At 39.0% G+C, this 23,650-nt stretch overlaps 1 protein-coding gene across 2 annotated transcripts in view; it reads left to right on the top strand.

The window, feature by feature from the left end:
* Positions 1-23,650, top strand: part of CLCN2 (chloride voltage-gated channel 2) — an 86,403-nt gene that overhangs the window by 32,635 nt on the left and 30,118 nt on the right. For both annotated transcript variants that reach the window (XM_075202449.1, XM_075202450.1), the window contains exons 3-13: positions 2,423-2,554; positions 3,466-3,594; positions 4,593-4,726; positions 6,081-6,158; positions 8,621-8,699; positions 10,557-10,682; positions 12,456-12,540; positions 14,094-14,195; positions 22,822-22,906; positions 23,005-23,160; positions 23,432-23,501. In XM_075202449.1, the coding sequence (XP_075058550.1) occupies positions 2,423-2,554; positions 3,466-3,594; positions 4,593-4,726; positions 6,081-6,158; positions 8,621-8,699; positions 10,557-10,682; positions 12,456-12,540; positions 14,094-14,195; positions 22,822-22,906; positions 23,005-23,160; positions 23,432-23,501 (1,176 nt within the window). The remainder of the gene's footprint in view (positions 1-2,422; positions 2,555-3,465; positions 3,595-4,592; positions 4,727-6,080; positions 6,159-8,620; positions 8,700-10,556; positions 10,683-12,455; positions 12,541-14,093; positions 14,196-22,821; positions 22,907-23,004; positions 23,161-23,431; positions 23,502-23,650) is intronic.

The raw sequence follows: 23,650 nt of genomic DNA, 5'->3' as shown, positions 1-23,650 counted from the left end.
AATGACAATTAGCAATGGAGCTCTCCTCTTTGTGTGTTACCTATATAACACAGTACATTATGTGACTGCAAATTTAGAAGACCAAGCCTGCCAGACCTAATAATTCTATTTCAGCAATGACAATTAGCAATGGAGCTCTCCTCTTTGTGTGTAACCTATATAACACAGTACATTATGTGACTGCAGGTTTAGAAGCCCAAGCCTGCCAGACCTATTAATTCCATTTCAGCAATGACAATTAGCAATGGAGAAATGGAGCTCTCTTGAATGTCACTGGAGACTTTGAAGAACACTGCTACCCCTCCTCTTTCTTTTCTACTTATGACGCTGCCCAACTGCTCTAGAGACTACCAAGAACTGTGCTACCCCTTCTGTGTCCCTCTTTGAAATAGTGCTGTATCGCCATGGAGGGCGGTACTTATAGAATCCACAACTTGCGAGATCCGACGATGTAACAATGACGTTTTGCCTCGTTTTCAATTCCGAGGGCGCGCAGAAGTGCCAAGCGGACCATTGCTCAGTACTCGGATCTGCTAAGTTCGGGTGTGTTTGGTTCTTGGGAAATCGTGTCTGAGCATCTCTAATAATATCTTAGTAAAAGCATTAAAAATTGTGTTAAGATTACTGATATCACCTTTGTCTGCTTACCACAAGGAACCCTCTATGTATCTTAAGAACCAAGGGTCCTAATTATCAATGTGTGGTGATAAGGCTGATTTTCTATCGCAGCTTTTTGCGGAAATAAAATATCACCTATCACAAAAAACTATCAATAAAAGATTGTCGCAGTGGTATAAATTAACTTAGAGCTTCATCAGGCCAGTCTCGGTATATGTGCATACGTGGCACCGCGATAGCAGTGCTATTATCGGCGGTATCCTTCTGATGTATAGGGTGAAGCCCCTTTGCCTGCAAAGACACCCGTTTTCACCAACCATAAGACTTTTTGCTCTTTGATAAATAGATCCCTATGATAAAAAGTATACATCCTTCATAGTAACTAGCAACACTGTTCAAATATATTTACTTTTAATGAAATAGACTTTTAAGATTTCCCATACGGTCCATCAATATTATATGTCATTTGTGCAGTCTGCTTTTAATGTAAAGGTCTGAAAAGAAAGAAATTAATGTACTAACCTGGTTTATGTATATAGCTGCTAAATCAAAGTACTTGGACCATGAGATATTTGTCAAGGGCATAAAGCATTTCATGAACATGTCTTATCCCACCCAATCACAGCACACACCTGGAGATGTTGTCTAGTAAATATACCCCCTAGTATTCTCAGACATATCTCAATACAAATACACCTACTGCTATACTCCAGTGTAACAAATGTCACACCTTCTTATAGAAAACAAGTAACGTAGTTCAGAAGCTCTTAATTTACCACAGTAGTTGAAAAGCAACCAAATCAACAAGTGATATGGAAGCTGTAATCTCTAGTCTATGTTTACACAGTCCAGACATTACTCTTTTCTTATACAAAAGCACCACCCATTCATTGATATTATGCTAGACAATGGACATTCTTTAACATAAAATAACATTGCTGCCCATGCACACAAGCAGATCATGCCAGGAGTTGTGTCCAATTCGGCAATGCACACGTCATTGGGCAGAATAACTGGATCACCCTGTGGCCCAATTAGTGTGCTAGGATTTATATGTATACCCAAAGACAATCCAGTTAATTCTGATCAGACCACACACTCCTCAAAATCAGGTCAGTTTAGTGATATTACAGTGTGTTTGCCAACATTAGTTTTTCTATTCCATGTGCACCTTGTCCTACTCTAAATGTTTATCCAAGAAAGTTTACCCACAAATCCCAGTGTAGCACAGACCTAACTGAAACGTTCCCCACCTCTCCCTCACCAGCACCTCACCTGCTATTCTCTTCTAGCTTCCCTCACTGTACATTTCACCTGCACTTTCACACTGCTGTTCATATACATTGTATGAGTGAGAGACAGTCAGTGTAAAGCATATGGCATTAAAACATATATAACATAATTGCCATGTACTATAAAATATATCTGATGCCACTTTCTAGAGCAGGGGTGGTTCACATCTTTATTTTAACTAATTTCGAACTGAAATTTAGAATTTTCCTCAATTATGAATGTCGGCAACAATCCACGCAAGTATTAGCAGTACCTGTGACTTTGTCACCGTAGAAATCACAGATATTTGTACCCCAGATAGGTGTGTGGCTACATGAAGTAGGCCTCAGTAGACTGTCACAGAGGGGTCTATGCCACAAGAAGGATTAAGAACCCCTGGTCTAGAGCAAGTAGAGGAGCTTACCCTCAGATGTGTGTTGCACACATTTTGCCTGTCTCTAACTCACTGCTTGTCCTCTGTTAATTCTTGTAATCTGCTGTGTGTACACTTAGCGGCTTTTGCTTTTTTCAGTCTGCTGCGTGCACTCTCAGCGGCTTGTGCTCTCTCGTATTGGGGAGGACTGGCTGTTCCTGATTCTCCTGGGTTTACTGATGGCTCTGGTGAGCTGGGTAATGGACTTCACCATTGCTGTTTGCTTACAAGGTGAGAAATCGTTACGATGCCTCTATCTTTAATCCAACATCCTCCTGTTTCTGACCAGCCTGTTGTCAGTACATGAAAGAAGTTACCTAATATTCAGAATTACATTTCCTCACTTTTTCTAACTGTCATTATTTCTGACTCTACATAGAGTAATTATTACAATAAAACACCTAAAGCTTCACATAAATCCCGCAATTGGGTTATCCAATAAGGACATTTTAGACCTTATTGGCCACAAATTGTATCATGCATGGGCCCAAAAAGACCATCCTGATCTACATCTAATGAAGAGTCACGACGATGGCAGCATATGACCATGTATATCCATTTTTCATCCCAAACAGTGCCAGATCTGTCAGATTTCTCCATACATGTGTATGTATAGATATGCCATAAGCTGACAGTATGAGCACCTTAAGAACTTCAGAAGCCGTTTCACATGTGAGATAAAGATCTCATTCAGTACTGAGAGAGTCTATAAGAGTAAGTGGGGGTGACTCAACTACCATGCATGGGAGAGAAAGCTTCTCTATCCATCAATAAGAAAGAGAGCTAATCATTAATATGTTATTGAAAGAATAAGCCATAAGTATCATGGGAGGTGAATACAGTGCCCTTTATAGTTGAATTAATACGTAGATTTACCCAAACCGCTTTTTTTTTTTTGGGGGGGGAAGTCAGTGTGATCACTAAATAAAGATTGGCATGTGAGTGGTCTGCAGCATGTTACGGGGCAGTTAGTGTGAGTGAGGAATTAAGCAGGAGGGCAGAGTACACAGGAAAAGTGGCATACAGAAGTAACTTTGATTTTTCTCATTGAATTATAATGTGCATCATATTCTCCCTCCATTTCTACTATACACACACTCTTCATTGTTTTTTAAACTTTGCTCTTCTCTTTTATCTCACAGCTCACAAGTGGATGTACGGTGGTTTGGAGAGTAATGTTTTCCTGCAGTACTTGGCCTGGGTGACATATCCCGTCGTCCTCATCACTTTCTCTGCAGGATTCACACAGATCCTGGCCCCCCAGGCTGTGGGTATGTGTGATGCACCATGTGTGTCCTTGTGTCACGGACAGACAAATGCTAGAATAATACTACTGCTGAAATATTAGAGTAACACAGCTCTGGCAGGAATGTGCAGTCTGACATTTTTCTTACAGTATGTATTGTACAGCCTGCCTCACCTTTCAGATTGCACAACTATATTTTTAACCGTTAAATTATGTCCATTTTTAATAATAAATATGCAAGATGATGATTAATCTGTGATATCACAATACATCAGGGTTTCCCAAACCCAGTCCTCAGGGCTCCCTAACAGTGCAGGTTTTCCATATCTCCTTGCTGGAGCACAGGTGTATTCATTACTGACTGACACATTGTAACAGATCCACAGGTGGTACTAATTATGTCACATGTGTTCCAGAAAACCTGCACTGTTAGGGAGCCCTGAGGACTGGGTTTGGGAAACCCTGCAATACATGATGAAGCTGCAGATATCTGATGGGAATATGTATTATTATAAAATATAAGAGAAAATACTTACCCATCAGTAATATATGAATACCAACTTCCATGACATTTTTTTAATTTTAGTAAAGCAAATTGACTATAAAACTTGTGTGATTGACCCATAAACCGTTGCTTTCCAAGTTTTTATATAGGGGGGCCATAAATATGTTGTGTATATATAAGGTCATGAGCAAAATACTATTTAGACAATAAAGATTATGAAGTTTACTGTCTAAGGTAGGGGCCATAAAAAAAACCCTGAAAGTGTCACCAGCTGGACAACCCTGATATAGCCTAGAAACTGCAATAACGAGATAGATCATAATTCTTGGAGCTGCTGTCATAGAAAAAAAAAGACATATGGTTATGTTGCTCTACAAATGTCACATGAGCAGTGTGCTATGTAGCAAAACTCATTGGCACAGATTATTTTCTGGCAATCTGTGTTAGTGTGTCTGTCGCCAATATATCTTAGCCCTTTTGTTAATTTTCCTCCTGCTAAGTGGCCTGCTGTCTCACAGGTTCTGGCATACCAGAGATGAAGACGATCCTGCGTGGTGTAGTACTAAAGGAATATCTTACCCTGAAAACATTCATTGCCAAAGTCATTGGACTGACTTGTGCCCTTGGGAGTGGAATGCCACTCGGAAAAGAAGTAAGTATGGAATCCTTTCAGGATTTGTACAGTTTGCTGGCATCATAAGATCTGCTATATATATATATATATATATACATATATATATATATATATATATATTTACATCATGGGTTTTTTATTGAAAACATTTACAACAGTGCTTACTATGGTAAAACAGGCATCTTAGGCTCAGTGCAGAAATGTTCATGATAAATAGAAATAAGAAATCAGATAGAAAGTTGTAGACTCAGAATAAACATATAAAATATGTCAAAAAGGAAATTGTAGGAATACAAAAACATGAATGACATACTGCTCATCAGATATCTACTGTGTGTTACCAATATGTTAGTAATATGTGGCTGACAATCTAACACACACCATTATTATAGAGAGGACAACACAAGTCACCTCAATGAAACTGAATTGTCTGCCGAGCCCCAACGTTGTTTAGAGAATTTAGAATTGTACCAATGGCACCACATGGTATGATATTTCTCACTGGCTTTTCTGCTGCTATATATTAATCTCTCATGGTTAGATCTGCCATATTTTGGCTTTGTGTACTATATATAAAGGTAGACAAGCATGCAACACTGTCAGTAAAAGTGCCCACATTCGTTGCGATCCTGCCACTTGGACTGAGTTGTGAGCTGTAGGGCTACATTTCAATTTGGCTGCATGTCAATGATCAAACTGGACAAATTCTGGTCCTTTGGTGCTGAAGCTGGTTTACTTTTATCATCACTGGGACCTGACTGTGTGCTCGAAAGTGGACCACACACAGACCAATAGAAGTCATCTTCCGAATGGATTTACCTACATGCTCTATTATTTTCATATAGATTTTGATAGTTTCATAGTTTGGAGGCAAAACGCATGGCATCATTGGGCCATTTCACCGACTGCTGATTATGCCGTGATATCTCAGTCAATAAAGAAAATACAAAGAGAAAATGCATCATTAAAAAGTACTTAGTCATCAGCAATAATTGAATTACAGCTTTTGACCTTATATTGAGATGACATAAGGATTCTTTATGAGTTCTAGCAAACCTGAAGCTCCACATTATGTGCTAACTCCTGATCTTGCCTTGACGTATTATATATTTATATTTGAATGACACGAAAATGTTTCAATCAGTAGTAACCAGTGTGTCTCATGCAGATAAACAGATAAAGTACCTGACACCAACACATGGAGCAGAAATAGCACAGAAAAATCAGATTACCTGCAAAAGTCATTCATCACAGCATTTATTTTCTGGAGCCAAATATGTTTCATTCCGCAATCTGCCAGAACACCACATGCAATCACGTTATATATCAGTGAGCCAATCTGAACTGACATTTCTCCTTCTCATCTCCTCAGGGCCCATTTGTGCATGTTGCCAGTATGTGTGCTGCTCTGCTCAGCAAGTTCATGTCTCTCTTTGGAGGAATTTATGAAGTGAGTACATAAGTTGGTGCTCCCTGGTGATTTTCTCATATTCGTAGAAGGGTATGGCTTGGTTTATCTTGCTCATAGGAAATGAGAGTGGAGGCTGGCATGGCCTGTTACTTGGTGTGACATACTGTGTGGCAGTCTTACAAGCTCATGTGACAGTGTGTTTCTCTATTTCTTAACATGTTTGAAATTGTCTGTCAGCATTTTAGTCAGTTCCTATGAAAGGCCTGGATCATACTGCATGGTTGGCAGTTTCTTGTAGGAAGAAGCTGTACAGTATTCTGTCTGTGTTATAGGGAAGAACAATTTATTTTTGCACTGCTGGATATTATTTCTAATGGCTGTGTTAAGATGTCTATACCTGGAACCTCAGTATTACCCTCTCTATACCATTATGTACCTTTATTTTTTATACCTTTCTCTCGAGGAAATCTGTCTCACTTTAGACTGTCCCCTCTGCTCCTCAATCTATAAGTATTGTTTTGTGGTACAAATCAGTTCTTTTCAATTTTTTTTGCTTTCCTTAGTAAAATACACTCACTGTAGCACAGAAGACTACAATGGTTCAGTCTGTGTTCACGTTTGCTCTACAGGACTATACAACACTCAATGTTGCTTCATCATTGAGTTGCTGTCTTTGCAGTGCTGTGTTCACTCACGTAGAACAGGATTATTTTGCAGTCCAGTGCTGGTTCAATCAATGTGTTGCCTTGTGACACTGTGTTCACTCTAGTACTACAGGACTGTACAATACTCCTGTGCTAGTTTGTCAGTGAGTTGCTGTCTTTGGTCTGCTGTGTTCCCAGCTGTATTACAGGACTATATAACAGTCCAGTGCTGTCTTTGGTCTGCAGTGTTCCCAGCTGTATTACAGGACTATATAACAGTCCAGTGCTGTTCTGCCAGTGAGTTGCTGTCTTTGGTCTGCAGTGTTACCCGCTGTATTACAGGACTATATAACAGTCCAGTGCTGTTCTGTCAGTGAGTTGCTGTCTTTGGTCTGCAGTGTTCCCCGCTGTATTACAGGACTATATAACAGTCCAGTGCTGTTCTGTCAGTGAGTTGCTGTCTTTGGTCTGCAGTGTTCCTCGATGTATTAAAGGACTATATAACAGTCCAGTGCTGTTCTGTCAGTGAGTTGCTGTCTTTGGTCTGCAGTGTTCCCCGCTGTATTACAGGACTATATAACAGTCCAGTGCTGTTCTGTCAGTGAGTTACTGTCTTTGGTTTGCAGTGTTCCCCTCTGTATTACAGGACTATATAACAGTCCAATGCTGTTCTGTCATGGAGTTGCTGTCTTTAGTCTACAGTGTTCTCCGCTGTATTACAGGACTATATAACAGTCCAGTGCTCTTTCTGTCAGTGAGTTGCTGTCTTTGGTCTGCAGTGTTCCCCGCTGTATTACAGGACTATATAACAGTCCAGTGCTGTTCTGTCAGTGATTTGCTGTCTTTGGTCTGCAGTGTTCCCCGCTGTGTTACAGGACTATATAACAGTCCAGTGTTGTTCTGTCAGTGATTTGCTGTCTTTGGTCTGCAGTGTTCCCTGCTGTATTACAGGACTATATAACAGTCCAGTGTTGTTCTGTCAGTGATATGCTGTCTTTGGTCTGCAGTGTTCTCTGCTGTATTACAGGACTATATAACAGTCCAGTGCTGTTCTGTCAGTGATTTGCTGTCTTTGGTCTGCAGTGTTCCCCGCTGTATTACAGGACTATATAACAGTCCAGTGCTGTTCTGTCAGTGAGTTACTGTCTTTGGTTTGCAGTGTTTCCCTCTGTATTACAGGACTATATAACAGTCCAATGCTGTTCTGTCATGGAGTTGCTGTCTTTAGTCTACAGTGTTCTCCGCTGTATTACAGGACTATATAACAGTCCAGTGCTCTTTCTGTCAGTGAGTTGCTGTCTTTCGTCTGCAGTGTTCCCCGCTGTATTACAGGACTATATAACAGTCCAGTGTTGTTCTGTCAGTGATATGCTGTCTTTGGTCTGCAGTGTTCTCTGCTGTATTACAGGACTATATAACAGTCCAGTGCTGTTCTGTCAGTGATTTGCTGTCTTTGGTCTGCAGTGTTCCCCGCTGTATTACAGGACTATATAACAGTCCAGTGCTGTTCTGTCAGTGATTTGCTGTCTTTGTTCTGCAGTGTTCTCCGCTGTATTACAGGACTATATAACAGTCCAGTGCTCTTTCTGTCAGTTGGGGTGATTTTATTAACAAAATGCAAAAGTGTTGTAATCCATAACAACCAATCAGTTCTTAGCTTTGAATTGCCTGGCTCAGGTTAGACTAATGAATCTCTGATTGCTTTAGGCTATGACACTTGCACTGAGAAATGCTGCCTTGTGGTGCTGTGTTATTTCTGGCACAGACAGTTTGACTTGCAACTCTGAGTTTTCTAAGATTCTGTGCACTGAATTGCATTTTAATATGGTACCTTTAACCTTCTATATAACTCATTAGAACGAGTCTCGGAACATTGAGATGTTGGCTGCAGCCTGTGCTGTCGGAGTTGGATGCTGTTTTGCTGCCCCCATTGGAGGTAAGAGGTCTGTGTAGGAAGTGGGGATCTGGAGAAGAACAGTGAATGTGTGAATGTCTCTTTACGTGGGAGAACTCACAGGTAACCCACGGTGGCTAAGTGGTTAGCACTTCTGCCTTACAGCACATGAGTTCAATTCCCGACAATGGCCTTATCTGTGAGGAATTTGTGTGTTCTCCCTGTGTTTGCGTGGGCTTCCTCCGGGTGGTCCGGTTTCCTCCCACACTCCTAAAACAAACTGGTAGGTTAATTGGCTGCTAACAAATTGACCCTAGTCTGTGTGTCTGTCTGTGTGTGTGTGTTAGGGAATTTAGACTGTAAGCCCCAATGCGGCAGGGACTGATGTGAGTGAGTTCTTTGTACAGCGCTGCGGAATTAGTGGCACTATATAAATAAATGATGATGATAATAATGAAAGGGTTCTTGATGTGTATGTGTGGGTATCACCTAGTTCTATAGTTGTAATGATCAGTTTGAAAAACATTAGGATTTAAGTAAAAAAATAATAATTATTATCTCCTTATTCATTATTTCCTGTTGGTTCCCTGGAAATGAGACTTTTGCACTGGACTTTCTAAATAGCTAAAGATGCTGTGAGAGACTGCCTTTACACTCTATAGCTTGTCACTTTTCACTGTGCTGCAGAGCAATTAATATCTGTATTAGCATTAGTTAATAGTGCTGTCTGTACCTCTGATATAGTGGCAGTAATAGAGGCTTCTGGTCACTGTGAGTCATCTGAACCCCTATTATTTAGCCTTAATGACCAGTGTAATACAATTCCCAGTGGTCAGTATTTATTAAAGTTCCTATTGTCTAGTGTATAATATGTATAATATGTATGTAATTAATCTCCCATTATCCAGTACATTGTACAGGCCTTTACTCCATAGTACCCACTTCCTGCCATTATCCAATATATGCAGAACCTATTCATTTATTGAATCCTACAGCAACAGTAAGAAGCAGTCTGCATACTAATTGGCTATAGTGCACTAGGCGTTTCAGCTTTTGAGAACTCTGGTTGGTTGCCAGATTAAGTGCTATAGCCAATTAGACAACTTGTAACCATGCTGCCCTTGAACAAAGTCACTGTTGGCAGTAGGGGAAGGTAAGGGTGAAAAATACAGCGCTGGGACATTTGGTTGATACAGATAAAATTGCAAGACGATCATCATGGTTTCTGTTCCTGGTCTCCACTGTGACCACTGCAACCTCTTTTGCTAAACCAATGGGCAGACCGAGGGCATGAATTAATAGATGATGACATATTACAGTATATGCGATTGAACATTGATTGTTGTTCAAGGCTCTTGTAAAGATGGTGGACCTACACACACAGCTATTTTAAATCCATAAAACAGAGATAATTCATTAACATTACGCCCCGAAAAACAACCTTTGGCAATGCCTGTTTAAAAACCATTAGTGTATTTTTTCCTTAGCTCTAGAGACTTCAGTTTGCATTAATGTGTAAAACACAGGGCAGAATGAGCTGCTTCAGATAGCCATTACTCTGTTTTTTTTGACCAGGTGATTACTGTATCTATGATATTAGACACTGATTTACCATCTTACTTAGTGCTGCTGCACAACCCAAAGACAAATAATCAGTATTCTGTTACATTCTGTTTATATTGGCCCATGAGTGAACAAATTCCACCTGTAATAAAAAAGTGTAAACACAAATATTTCCTGTGTTGGGAACTGGTTGCAGAGAATGATTGTGACTATATTGGGAGTCAGATGATAAATGTAAGAGATAAAATGGAATGTGTCAGCTTTCATGGGGGGAGTCTATGCAATGTATGTACATATTATTGATCTTAATCATTGTGCTCATTTGTACTCCTGTAGGAGTCCTGTTTAGTATTGAGGTCACCTCCACATTTTTTGCTGTACGGAACTACTGGCGTGGGTTCTTTGCTGCGACCTTTAGTGCTTTTATATTTAGAGTCCTCGCTGTGTGGAACAAAGATGAAGGTAAACATGGCCACTATATATGGGATATTGATCAGATTAGACAGCATGCCCGGTAACACCAACATGAATGTATGAAGACACTTATTGCAAGATCTGTCAAACTCAAAACAGCAGAATTTCTTTGTCAGGTGTACAAATGCATATACTTACGCCCAATGATGGCATAGAGACAAGGCCTGGCAAAAGTAGCTATAAATGCAAGTCTACTTACCCTATTCATACACCACATAATGAAATGTAGTGTCATGTACACAAAAGATAAAAGTGTCTTAGAAATGAATAAATGTGAAAATCACATTTTCTATATCAAATGTAGTTAAATAAGTCACGATCACGCCCGTCATTTACCACTTTATAAATCCAATGGGAACCTTCATTAGTAGTCAGACTGTGATGCTAATAAAGGATGTATTGTGAGCTGAATTAGTCAGTCAGAATCCACTGCTGTCATCATCATGATAAGGTATATTCTTACACCAGGGGGTATATTTACTAAACTGCCAATTTGAAAAAGTAGAGATATTGCCTATAGCAACCAATCAGATTCTAGTTATCATTTAGTTAGTACATTCTACAAAATGACAGCTAGAATCTGATTGGTTGCTATAGGCAACATCTCTACTTTTTCAAACCCGCAGTTTAGTAAATATACCCCCAGGCCTCCAGTATTCACAAAAAATACACCTCCTAAGATGCTAATCAGGAAATGCATACATCTCATTATGTTACATCTCCAGAGGGCAGCTACATTTACTTGCATACGTAAGCCTAAGGTACGCACATATCTAATTACGGATGCATTTTGGTGTGAATGCGCAGTACAGAAATATATGTATTTACTCCCCACATTGGACTTATGTCCAACACTAAATGAAGACATAAAAAAGGATAGACTGCAATTGGACAGACATATTTATATAATGATAATGTCATGAATTCTGGATCAGCCATAATTGCTAAGAATGGGGCTGGCATCACTGTCTGATTAAAATTTTACACCAGTATATCGTAGCAGAGCCGCAACCTAACATTTTTGCGCTAGCCCTAAATTTTTACCGATTGACCCTAAAATATTCATAAACAGCACCCCCCATCAGCATTACACCCTGGGCGGTCGCCCCATTTGCACAGCCCTAGTTACGGTACTGTATCCTAGTATGTGTGGTTTTGCATGAAACCAGAGTCAAATTGGGTTATACTAAACTTACATCCAGCTAGGCCACTAAACTCTAGAAAGTGACATTTGGCATAAAAACTTATATCTTTGTCATATTGTTGGTCGGTCTCATAAGTAGTTAATTATAAATTGGGAGGGGAAGTTACTGTATATTTTTCTTGTGGATAAAAAAGGCACTTTCTCAATTTATTTCTGTGACATGTGTGATTTGAAGGATATAAAGGATATACTGAGACTGTAGAGAGTAGCGAAACAAATACAATTATTTCTATCACCATTGCTATAAAATGTATTTATTTTACTAGTGATGATTTGAGTTGTGAAATACTGTGACAGAAATACCCTTTGCTGAAATTGTACCCCATGTTCTGGCTTTTCGTATATCACCATATTTGCTGCCCTAATAAGGACCGTGTCAAAGCGTTGGTCAGTGAAAGTTAGTGTCAAGGGCTGTCGTGTTATTAATTGCCACAGGCAGAAGAATCACTGGAGCCAGCAATGCTGATAACACAGCTTATGTGAGTCACTTGGCCTTATTTTCTGTGCTGTAATCTCTCTGATGTTCATTCAGCTCTATCTCGTTACTTCTGTTTTAGAGACCATCACTGCATTATTTAAAACCCGTTTTCGTCTGGACTTCCCATTTGACCTGCAAGAACTTCCAGCATTTGCTGTCATTGGGTTAGTGTCATTGGTGACTTAGCATTATTGTATTTAGGAAACTAATATTCTCATTTGCTGCTAACAACTCAATGAGCCCTTTTGAATGACCAATGCTTTATGGTCTTATCTCCTAGCCTAGTTTTTCCAGCATGTTTTTTGCAAATGAATGCTCTCCTTATGACCCACCATGTTTTGCTACATTCCCTTCCACACTCTCTGAGCAATTTCTCTATTACTCTACACGCCTCTTAATTTAATGTCTTGTGAAGTCAACTACACAAATGACTGTTACTGAAAACAAAACACATTTGTTATTCTTGTGTAATTAAGCCCACTCTGTCTGCAGACCTCTGCATGAACAAAAGTGCTGTTGTATGTTTCATTGACCAATTTCTTGGGTGTGCTTGGAATGTAAGCCAATCAGATCTGGCGAATGTCCTAGATTGTCACATTTCCTACTTGTTTTCTCCTCATCCGTGACTTGTCACATTCACTTGAATGATCAGTTCTTTTTTGAAATGTAGATCTAAGAAAATAAAATACAAATCACTAGTCAGTGCAAAAAACCAAACCCTAATAAGCCATTTCAATATTATGCTCCAGTCCTGACATAACAAAGCTTCAGTCTTCTCTCTGTAGCTGTAATGTGTTATTTAGTCACCCTTGGAACTACTTAAAAGACACCCAAACTGTCTCCTTCTTTATCTGTGTAAAATCCAGTCATGGGACAGAGGCATGCTGGGAAATGCTTAGACTATAGGCACAATAAGAACTAAAGGATTATAAAAACACGGTAACATTGACATATATATTTGGATACAGATAGGATCTTAATGTAACATATTCACCAGATTACAAAAACCTGTCTATCATGTCACATTAACCTGAGATTTTCCCCTTTGCTAGCAATATTTCTGAAAAATTGTACTCACACTTATCAGCAAGTTGGAAACATGGTTCTATGAATGTGGGACCAAATAGGAACAGTTACAATCTGCACAAGTTATATAAGGGAGGAGGATAGGAGAAAAACTAAAAAAAGACACCAGTTTGTGCAGTAATTCTGGTAGGTGAGGAGATCTAATAAAAATAGACAAAAAAAAAACCAAACATTAATATCTGTAAATTGGCATATAAAGTTCATTGAAGGTAGAAAACTTTCCAGCTGGCTTCAGACAATGTGATCCTTACTTCAGCGATGCTGAGGACGGGTTTCTCAATGGCAAAGTGCTTACAGGAAAGCAACAAGAAAATAAACACAGATAAGATGCTAATAGTGCAGGTTAGTAAAAGCAGGATAAGTGGGAGTGGGATAAATTGGTCCACTTACCTGTATGGGAGACTGGTGGCAGTATATGTGGCATATATATTTATAGGTTGTAGCAGAAATAAACAGTTGTTCACCCAAGATGGAGACTTATACTAGTTTCACCCCTGCTTACACTTATGTGGCTTTTCTGCATGTTTTCTTGATTATTTCTTGTATCAGAAATATAGTGACTGTCCTTCCTGTATATCCTACTTGCTGTTGGTTTCTTGAGTTTCTTCTGACACTTCTTCTGTTCTCTCAGGATTGCCAGTGGATTTGGTGGTGCTCTGTTTGTCTATCTAAATCGCAAGATTGTAGAGTTCATGAGGAAGCAGAAAACAATTAATAAATTTCTTATGAGAAAGTGAGTATTTCCAGTGAGTATGTTTGATCTGATATTGGAGCCAATGTTTCACAGTAAGCACAGCTGAAAGTACGATGTTAGCGTACTTTTACTTTGGCGTTAGCTCAAAGTCCATGGAAAAGTAACACTGGGATTTATAGCTGTACAACTTAAAAATGGCTGCAAAACGGGTTCTCATTGGTCCTCCTGCACAGATCACCCTTCATCGCACATCCCCTATAATGCTCTGCTACACCCCTGGGGGATAGTGTAGGTTTAGCATGAATTTTCTCAATAACTGTGACATTTGTTGTACGTTTCTCTCTGTCAGAAGACTATTTGCAGACAAGTTTGTAAATATATATCTAATGCTTACAGAGAGCAAGTGGCACAAACTTATTTTTACTCTTATATACTTCCCAATTTAATCCCAGATTATGTAAGTAAGTCTAGAAACAACATTTGTACTTGGGTCGAAACCTGGTTGGAGAATAAGGAACCGAGAGTTGTGATAACTGGAACATTTTCTAATTGGTCAAAAGTTTTAAGTGGAGTACCTCAAGGTTCCGTGCTGGGGCCACTCCTTTTTAATATATTTATTAATGCCCTTGGTGATGGTTTAGAGATTCTAACATATAAACAGGAACAATTCAGTCAGGCGCTCCACTCAGGTATGCAGCTGTGTATGTATGCAGAATATCCACTAATATTCTAAAAGATAATACAATCAAAATAAATGATACATACTCTTACGCTCCCCTTACTGCACATAGAGTGATCGTAAAATTGGAAACACTCTCCCTGAAAGATCTTTCAAGTGATCACTGATAGTAAATCACTATTCCTTTAAAACAAACTCTCAAGCCTTGACAAAGACTCCGGAGTGAGTTGAAACGCGTTGGATATCATCTTGTGGCCCAGCAGTCTTGAAATATCGTGCGGCATTGGGGGATCGGAACTGCAGCAGGACAAAGCCATCTGTCCTTGGTCTCCGTTATGCTGTTGATTGCACAGATGATGGGTACGGGTTTATCTATGTGTGATGTTTAAGATTACTTATTGAAGTTAAGTGTGATTTTATATATATATTTTATGATGTTTTCTTAAAAATGTAATGCACAAGATTTCCTTCTGGTGGTTTTCTTCTCATTTTCCATGGTCTGGTATATGGATTGGAGATCTGGGCTGATGTTTTAATGAGGAAGGAGAACAGCCGGATTCAAGTTTAAGAAGGCGATTTTTACTGCGTATATCCGTTAGCATATACCCTTAGAGTGTAGAGAGCAGGAAGAGCACTGGTTTATTCTTTTGGCATACATCTGTTTTTAACGGTCAAGATTGGAGGACCTCTATTTAAATGGTGGTGGACTCATTTGAGAATATTGTATTCAATGACATACTACACCATGTTGGTTGTCTTTTTTGTGTCTGTGAGTTTGTTTTAAAGGAATAGTGATTTACTATCAGTGATCACTTGGAAGATCTTTCAAGTAGAGTGTATCAGATTTTACGATCACCCCATGTGCAGAAAGGGGAGCGCAAGAGTATCATTTATTTTGATAGTATGATGGTTTAGAGAGCTAAGTTTGTATTTTTGCATTTGACACCAAACTTTGCAGAATAATAAAATCAGAGCAAGATGTGGTTTCTCTGCAGAGTGATTTGAATAAACCGGAGGTTTGGTCAGCCAAATGGAAGATGAAGTTTAACATAAATAGATAAATGTAAGGTTATGCACTTAGTGATCAAAAACATTAATTTAGGGGAATCTATAATGGAAAAGGATTTGGAAGTGCTTGTAGACAGTAGACTTAGCAATAGTGCTTAATGTCAAGCAGCAGCTGCAAAGGCCAATAAAGTATTGGCATGCTTAAAAAGGGACATAAATGCAAGGGAAAAGAGTGTGATTTTGCCACTATATAAATTGTTGGTAAGACCTCATCTTGAATACAGACTACAGTTATGGGTACCTTTCTATAAAAAAGACATTTTGGAACTATAAGGGGTTCAGAGAAGGGCAACGGAAATGATTAATGGTATGGAGTTGTTAATTTATGAAAAAGGTTAGCTAGTTTACGCATGTTTAGAAAAGTGGCATCTAAGAGGGGATATGATTACTGTGAACAAATAGATTAGGTCAATGCAGAGAAGTTTCATGGGAACGTTTTACCCCAAGGACCATACACACAGGGCCTGATTAAGGGTTCCAGCCGCCCCTGGCTAACACACCCCTTGATGCCCCCCCCTTCCCGCGCCGCCGCCCCCCCCCCCCCCCCCAACCAATACCTATATTTCTATATTTATACACAGTCTTCAAAGTGGAAGCTTAGAACAGTTTTACAATTAAGGCAATAGAAGTGGAGGTATGGAATTACACAGTCTACAGTGGCGCACGCAGGGGGGGTTTCTGAGTCTCTAGAACCGCCCCCCCCCTGCGCTAACTAAGTGGCCACTGTCCTATACAGCAGCCGCAGCGCTGTCAATGAAGCGTCCGCGGCGGTGCTGTATTGTATGGCAAATTCAATTAATATGTTTAAGAAAGGATCAGACAAATTTTTAGCGGTATCCAGGGTTACAACCGTTAATTAAAATGAAAGATAATAGAGGATCCAGGGAGAAATAGGACTGCAATATCGGGTCAGGAGGGATTTTACCCGATTGAAACAGATTGGCAGTTGCTTCATCTTGATCAATTTCTAATATAAAAGAGGGATCGCAGGAGATACTAAATAACTTGTACTTGATGGACTGCTGTCTTTTTTCAACCTCATCAATCATATTACTATAAAGTACTAAGTACTCTATGAAGTATTAAGTTATATATGGGCACTGCGTTATCCTAAGTATGGAAATACCAGATACTGTATATGTATATATATTTTTTTTATTTGAAAAAAGACCATCGCTCAGGTTAAAGGAAATGGCATTAGCAATAGGATAACAGTCCTGCCTGCAATACTGAAGGGTGTCCACTCCTGAAACATATGTTGTAATAAAACGAAAAGTATTAGGAATAATGGGAAAAATACACATTAAAAATGGACTAATGATGTGCAGATGAGGTGGAATGTTAAAACCTTGATTCAATATTAAATTCACTTTACGTGGAATGGTTAATAAAAGTGTTCTGCATAAATTATGATAATTTTAAAAGTCTACATAATGGAAGGATAGTGATGGTTCTATCATATCATACATTGCTATATACAGTTAGCATATATTCAATTAACATGAATAATTAACAAGATGATGAGCATGAACAAATCATCAAATCAACTAAAATGAAAATAATAAAAGATATATTCCTCAGTGTAATACGTATCCAGTGCAAGTGGTGTGCACTAAGAGCATACTTTCCTACTTTCTTCAGCTCCCTTCCGGGAGCCAGGCAGTGGGGGAAGGGTGAGGGGGGCGGGACGGCCAAAATCGCGTCATTTTGGCCCCGATTCACCGGGAATCGCTGCGTTTGGGATCTAATTCTGCCCACTTCACTAGGAAGTGGGGCACTTCCTAGTGAAGTGGGCAGAATTCGGGAGATTGCCACACTCGCCCGGGAGACTCTCGCAAAATGTGGGAGTCTCCCGGACATTCCGGGAGAGTTGGCAAGTATGACTAAGAGTAACAATCACATGAATAGATGACATGGCAATCAGCAAGAAGGAATAAACAAACTAAAATAAAAATACTGGTAGAAATCATTATTAAAACGTATAGTCCAGAGTGTGATAATTATATAGTGCATGCAGAGTATGCATTAAATATTCAAATCATCAAGGAGTATAAGTCCGCCAGGGCTATCTTTCATGATCTTCGAGTGGGGTTCCTCAGCTGATATAGGCCCACGTTGTATAAAGATGAAAGGTTTCAGTAATAGCTCTGAATTTATTATACAGTGTAAGAAGGCAGGTGTCATAAGTGGGATGTTTATATCTGCTCTCTGAGTTTCATATGCCGAATTCAGGTAGTTAAAGAGAAACTACAATCTCCCCCTCACTAAGATGTATACGCCTAGTAATTTGAATAGTGCATGGTAACCCAATGTATACAAATTAGTCTCCCAGCAGCAAAACACTTTTTCAGTAACCTCATATCCTTATGCGTTTTGTAGGCGTAGCAACCTCCTCATGGACTTTGTGTGTAGTAGTTGGGTGTGAGTTGAAGCATTATATAGGAGAGACTGATAATTGGAAACATGTTTCAAAAGTTAAGGATATCATTGAAGTAGTACATTTGTGTACATAGGGGTATTCAGTATGCATCTGTGCAAACAGCATTATAAACAATAAAAATTTGTTACACATGTCAGTGCAGGAAACAATGATAAAAGTGACAATAATAACAATATTCTTTACTAGTCCATCCCTTATAACAAGTTACATAATGTCATTGGTTAAAATGGTTAACATAGAAATGAATGCAGCTCACTATTAAGACTTAAGCCTGTTGGTTTCAGTGTTTTATGTTTATAAACCCATATTGCTTCAGAACGATTAATGGTGCGCATTTGTTTTTAATTATCTGATCATCTAGGAATTTGACTCCCCGTCTCTTTAAAAGACCAGCGCTCACTATGTGCTGCACTGGGAGCAGAGCTAAACATCCCCACTCATGACATCTGCTCATTTTATTGTGAGCCCAGACTTGTTCATATTACTGCTAAATAGAACTGTTTTACTGCACACTTTCTCCCATCTTCATCTGTTGTTCACTTTAAAAGATAAACACAACAGACCAGACTTATCCTCATGGATGATTAGTACTATTTAAAGCATGCATTGTTTTCACTGGATACTTATTATACCATGGACTTCACCTTTTATTTATCATTTCTAATCTTATTATTCTTTTATTTTGATTTTAGTTTATTTCTTTTTGACAGTTTCTCAACTATTCATATGATTGTCACTTGTAGTGCACTTGTACTGGATAAATATTACACTGGAATATATATATTTATTATTATCATTTCCCTGTCAGTTGATTTGATGATTTGTTCATGCTGATTACCTTGTTCATTATTCATATTAATTGTCAATTATTTATTACCATTCATGCATATTCTGAAAGAACTATCACTATCCTTCCATTAAATAGATTAATATTTTCCTAACTTATGCAAAATTAACCTTTCTGTAGCACAGATGAGATAACTCAGATACTCTAGTGGTCCTGCCCTATTCCATTAGGACTACATATGCTAGCATATTCTATTTTATGCATGATTTAACCTTCTGTATTTCTACTGTATGGTTATTCCATGTTTTTTATGGGTCTGTATTGTAAAATAGACCTACTTGTGTCCATAACCTTTATTAAGTGTAATAAGGTAGTATCTGTGTGTTTAAAGGTGGGATATCACACACATATTAAAATATGATAATATAATGTTTGAGCCAGTAGATTGCATTTTACTGGTCCTTTCTAACATCTTTTGTGTTGGTGTGTATAATGTATATCCTTTGCTATCTTTCTCCCCCCCTTTTCAGCGATGTGCTCTTAATTCATCACTCATGTTCTCCCTGTGAGCAATCTCATAAACATCCATAGAAGCATACATACAGAACCATCTGTTGATGTAGATCCATGTCAGAGCTGTCAGTCATCCTCTGGTCTTAAGCAGAGTACACACTATTGAAAAGTCCTTCAGATGCGATTTCTGTAACGATTTTACCAACGATTGAAAGTCCCAATGGGCATGTTGATTCGTGCATACACACCCACGCATTTACCGTCAGATCTGAGAACCGCATCTCTCATAACCATCTGCTGAAAAGATTGTGACACTACACAGATATCTATCTACACTGCAGAAATATGCACATCTTATTTAAATAATGTGCTGCACCTCACCTCACTGCACACAAACACACATACAGACATCCAGGAAGATGAAATAGCACCATCGCCATTTATTGCTTTGTGTATAGTGTATGTTCGGTTAACTCTCTTGAGAACTGTACACAAGGTAGGATTTATTGTCATATAATGAGCCTAGCAATTAAAAGAAAATATTGTGCTTGTTTCTTTGTCGCCATGGCGACAACGCTGCAAACAATAAACAGGAAAGAGAGGAGAAGAAAAAAATCTCAATTGTTGGACCAAGCACTGGTTGCTGAGGAGAGAGTCCTTTTCACATATGCCACTGCTACAAGAGATACGGGAGAATAATCCTGATGTCTTTCCTATGGATGAGTGATTCGCTATGAAATGATCACTGTATTTCCATGTGGTTATGTTGTACTTTTAAACAGCAGAGCACTTAGGAGACAACATCTAAGATTTAAGTATGAACGCCACAAAGGCGTCGCTGTTGGAGGAACTAGCGGTACAATAGACAGCCATGAGTATGTACACACTTCCCAATTTGCACAACATTGTTTCATCGTTGATCGTGATTTTTAGGAAGTTTATAAAATCAAACAAACGGATACGATGTGCTTTGGCACAATATCTTGCACTATCTAACCAAACGTTTGTTTATCGTGTGATCTGCACAATAATTGCGTCAGCGTGTACCCAGCTTTACCATAGCTCCACCTGCCATACGTCAGAAAGAATCCCTCCACTCACAAGTTTGCTATTACAATCCCATGCCTGGTACTCATGTAGTATGTGCGAATGACACTTGCAGTCTGTATCACTGACATAGACCCACCTTAATAGGTGGTTCCATGATATATCATCATGCTAAAGATGTTGCTGACAGAATATGAATGAGAAAATGCACAGTAATTCCTGAAAAGGGGAGGAAATACAGCTAGTGATATACAGTATAGTACAAAACAGTCCATGGTCATGCAAAGGTGTATTAAAATGCAATAATTACAATAACTGATTCTCATTGTTTTCATTATACAACCCTTTTAATTATGCCAGTGCTCTCCAATTGTTATTGTGAAGGGTTACAAATATGTTATAAATACATGTGCATGTACCAGTCCCTATGAGAGTAAAATTATACCATAGAATAGATTCTATGCTTGCTGTACAGGCTGGACAATTAAAAAGGCATGAATGTCTTTCAGACAACCAGTGGCTCTATGTTAATCCAAGGCACTGCTTTCTCACAGCTACTGTTAGAATAGTACTAGCCTGGGCAAAGTAGTGTAAATACTGCAAAACAACAGTCGGCATTAATAACCCATGAGGTACTCACTAAAGACACCTTACCATTTACATTTTTTATGAAATAGCAATATATGTCATACTTAAGATTACCAAATAGGAATCTCCATGGAAGGCTGTTTGTTTTTTGTATTGTATCACTTGCATGCATAAGAATATGCTTTTTGATTTTAACTCTTTATTTTACTGCCTGGTGCATTTCTGCTTTTGGCTTTTGACTTTTTTTTGTCAAGATTTAACACAGGTAAAAATGGACACATACTAATCACTGCCGTGATGGGGCCTCATTTACAATGCGCAAAATAGTTAAAGCGCAGCACAAAATCCGTGCACCTCAGTTTGCACAGACGTGCCTAGATTTGTGGCAATTTGTAACAAGATGCAGCATTTTCCGAGTAGCAGAAGTTTGTACCAGCTAATAGGAGGAGTTTGAAGAAGCACAGGAGAAATATTTGTTACATTTTGCAGAGAAAGATTATAGAAAGAGGAGGAGAATGTGCATTGTTAATGTGTTCCTGCATTGTGAAAGGGCACACAGTTATTTTCACTCTGCAAACTCTTGGATTTTGCACCAACTCTGAGCTGGCGGAGATCGGGTCTTGTCCTATACTTTTAATAGGACACATTAATCACCTTCCACTTGCACTTCAACTAGGAGGTGCTTCTGTAGGCACGCTTTTCCCAACGTAATAAGAAAACCCTCAAACACACAGAAGTGGAACATGTAATACAGGCAGTCCACTGTTGATCATTTAAACTATAAACAAAGCTAAATCGGAGGAGTATTTTAAGAAAATAACAGCAAAGTTTTATTTAATGAATGGAGTGGTTTTAAAGTGTTAGGAGAATGGACGGTGTATCTCTTCAGGTTATTCTGCCTCCCCACACATCTACTAGTTTGGAGAGGCGACTTACAAGAGTGTAGAGTTGAGACTCAATTTGATTACCAGGTGAACAAAGGCAATTTGCAGTACGTTTCCAGTGCCCTTTGTAAATGAGGTCCACAGAGTGCACCATTACTTTTTATTTTCCTACTGTGGATGGAATTTATATTGCCCCAAGTATGAGGAAGTGTTCTGTAACATTCATTTTACACTCTTAGGTGACAATGTTGTATCAGTCTACACGTAAATAGTTTTAGCCCAGCCTGCCTTCCCACTTTTAGCATCTTGATCACTTAAGGGTCTTCACTCCCAGCTGTCAGTTTCTTAGAAACCTTTAGATAGAATGTAGTATCAATGCTGCCACTGTAAGGCACGATATGTAAGTACAATATGTAGGGCAATTGCATGCAGTTTATTTTAGTGGTAATGGAGAGAGCATAATGTTATTCCATCAAATGATTTCTAAGGACCTGACAACTGTATCTCTCAGATCTGCGGTGAAAGCAGCAAATCAGGTAAGCATTGCTAATACAAATAATAACTACCTTTGAAGGGGGCTATGTGAAATTTTCCTTCAGGAATAAAAGCTACAGCATTTTACATGATCTGCACACTGATTGCTTACAATTAACCCTCAGGCGCCTGCTGTTTCCTGCTGTGGTCACCTTACTCATATCCACTCTGACATTCCCTCCAGGATTTGGACAGTTTATGGCTGGTCAGGTAGGTTCTCATTTGATTGATGGAGGTAGATGTGGGTATTGTGTCATGCCTTTCAATTCTTCTATTGAATCTGTCATTGCTTCCCCCTGTCTTTACAGCTGACCCAAAAAGAGACCTTGGTAACACTGTTTGATAACTGTACGTGGGCTCAGCAGGGAGTCTCTGAGGACTTTATGTTCAGAGGCGCCTCCAGTGCTTGGAAAAACCCCAAAACTAATGTGTTTGTCAGTCTGGTGGTCTTTATTCTAATGAAGGTAAATTGCACGTACACAAAGCTAAGTCAGAGTGTGGTGTAATTATGAATTCTGGTATTCTCTGTCTTTCTTTCCTCATCAACATCATGCTCTTGTCTCATCTTTTTCTGTCCAATCTGTTTCACCCCCTTCTCTTTTTTTATATCTTCTCTATTATGTCTATTATGTTTCTGTTTAGCCCACACTATTTCTTCCCCATAATTACCTCTCTTGTTATAATGTTGCTTATGGTGTCTCCTACACCTTACTTGACACTTTCCTTCTCCCTTAGTTTTGGATGTCTGCTCTGGCCACCACAATTCCGGTACCCTGTGGAGCATTCATGCCGGTGTTTGTCATTGGTCAGTTACACTGTGTTTCATTTCTCACTGGTACACTCTAACACAAGTGACATGGGGACAGTTTTAAAAATGTTGCGATGTAATATAAATTTATATTACGTATGCTGTATCTTATATACTGTTTATATTTCATAATCACTCAATTCAGC

Source organism: Mixophyes fleayi, chromosome 3 (genome assembly GCF_038048845.1).
Source record: "Mixophyes fleayi isolate aMixFle1 chromosome 3, aMixFle1.hap1, whole genome shotgun sequence".
NCBI classification, from domain to species: domain Eukaryota; kingdom Metazoa; phylum Chordata; class Amphibia; order Anura; family Limnodynastidae; genus Mixophyes; species Mixophyes fleayi.
The sequence above is the reverse complement of the archived record's forward strand: the minus strand, read 5'-3'. Positions and strand labels throughout refer to the sequence as shown.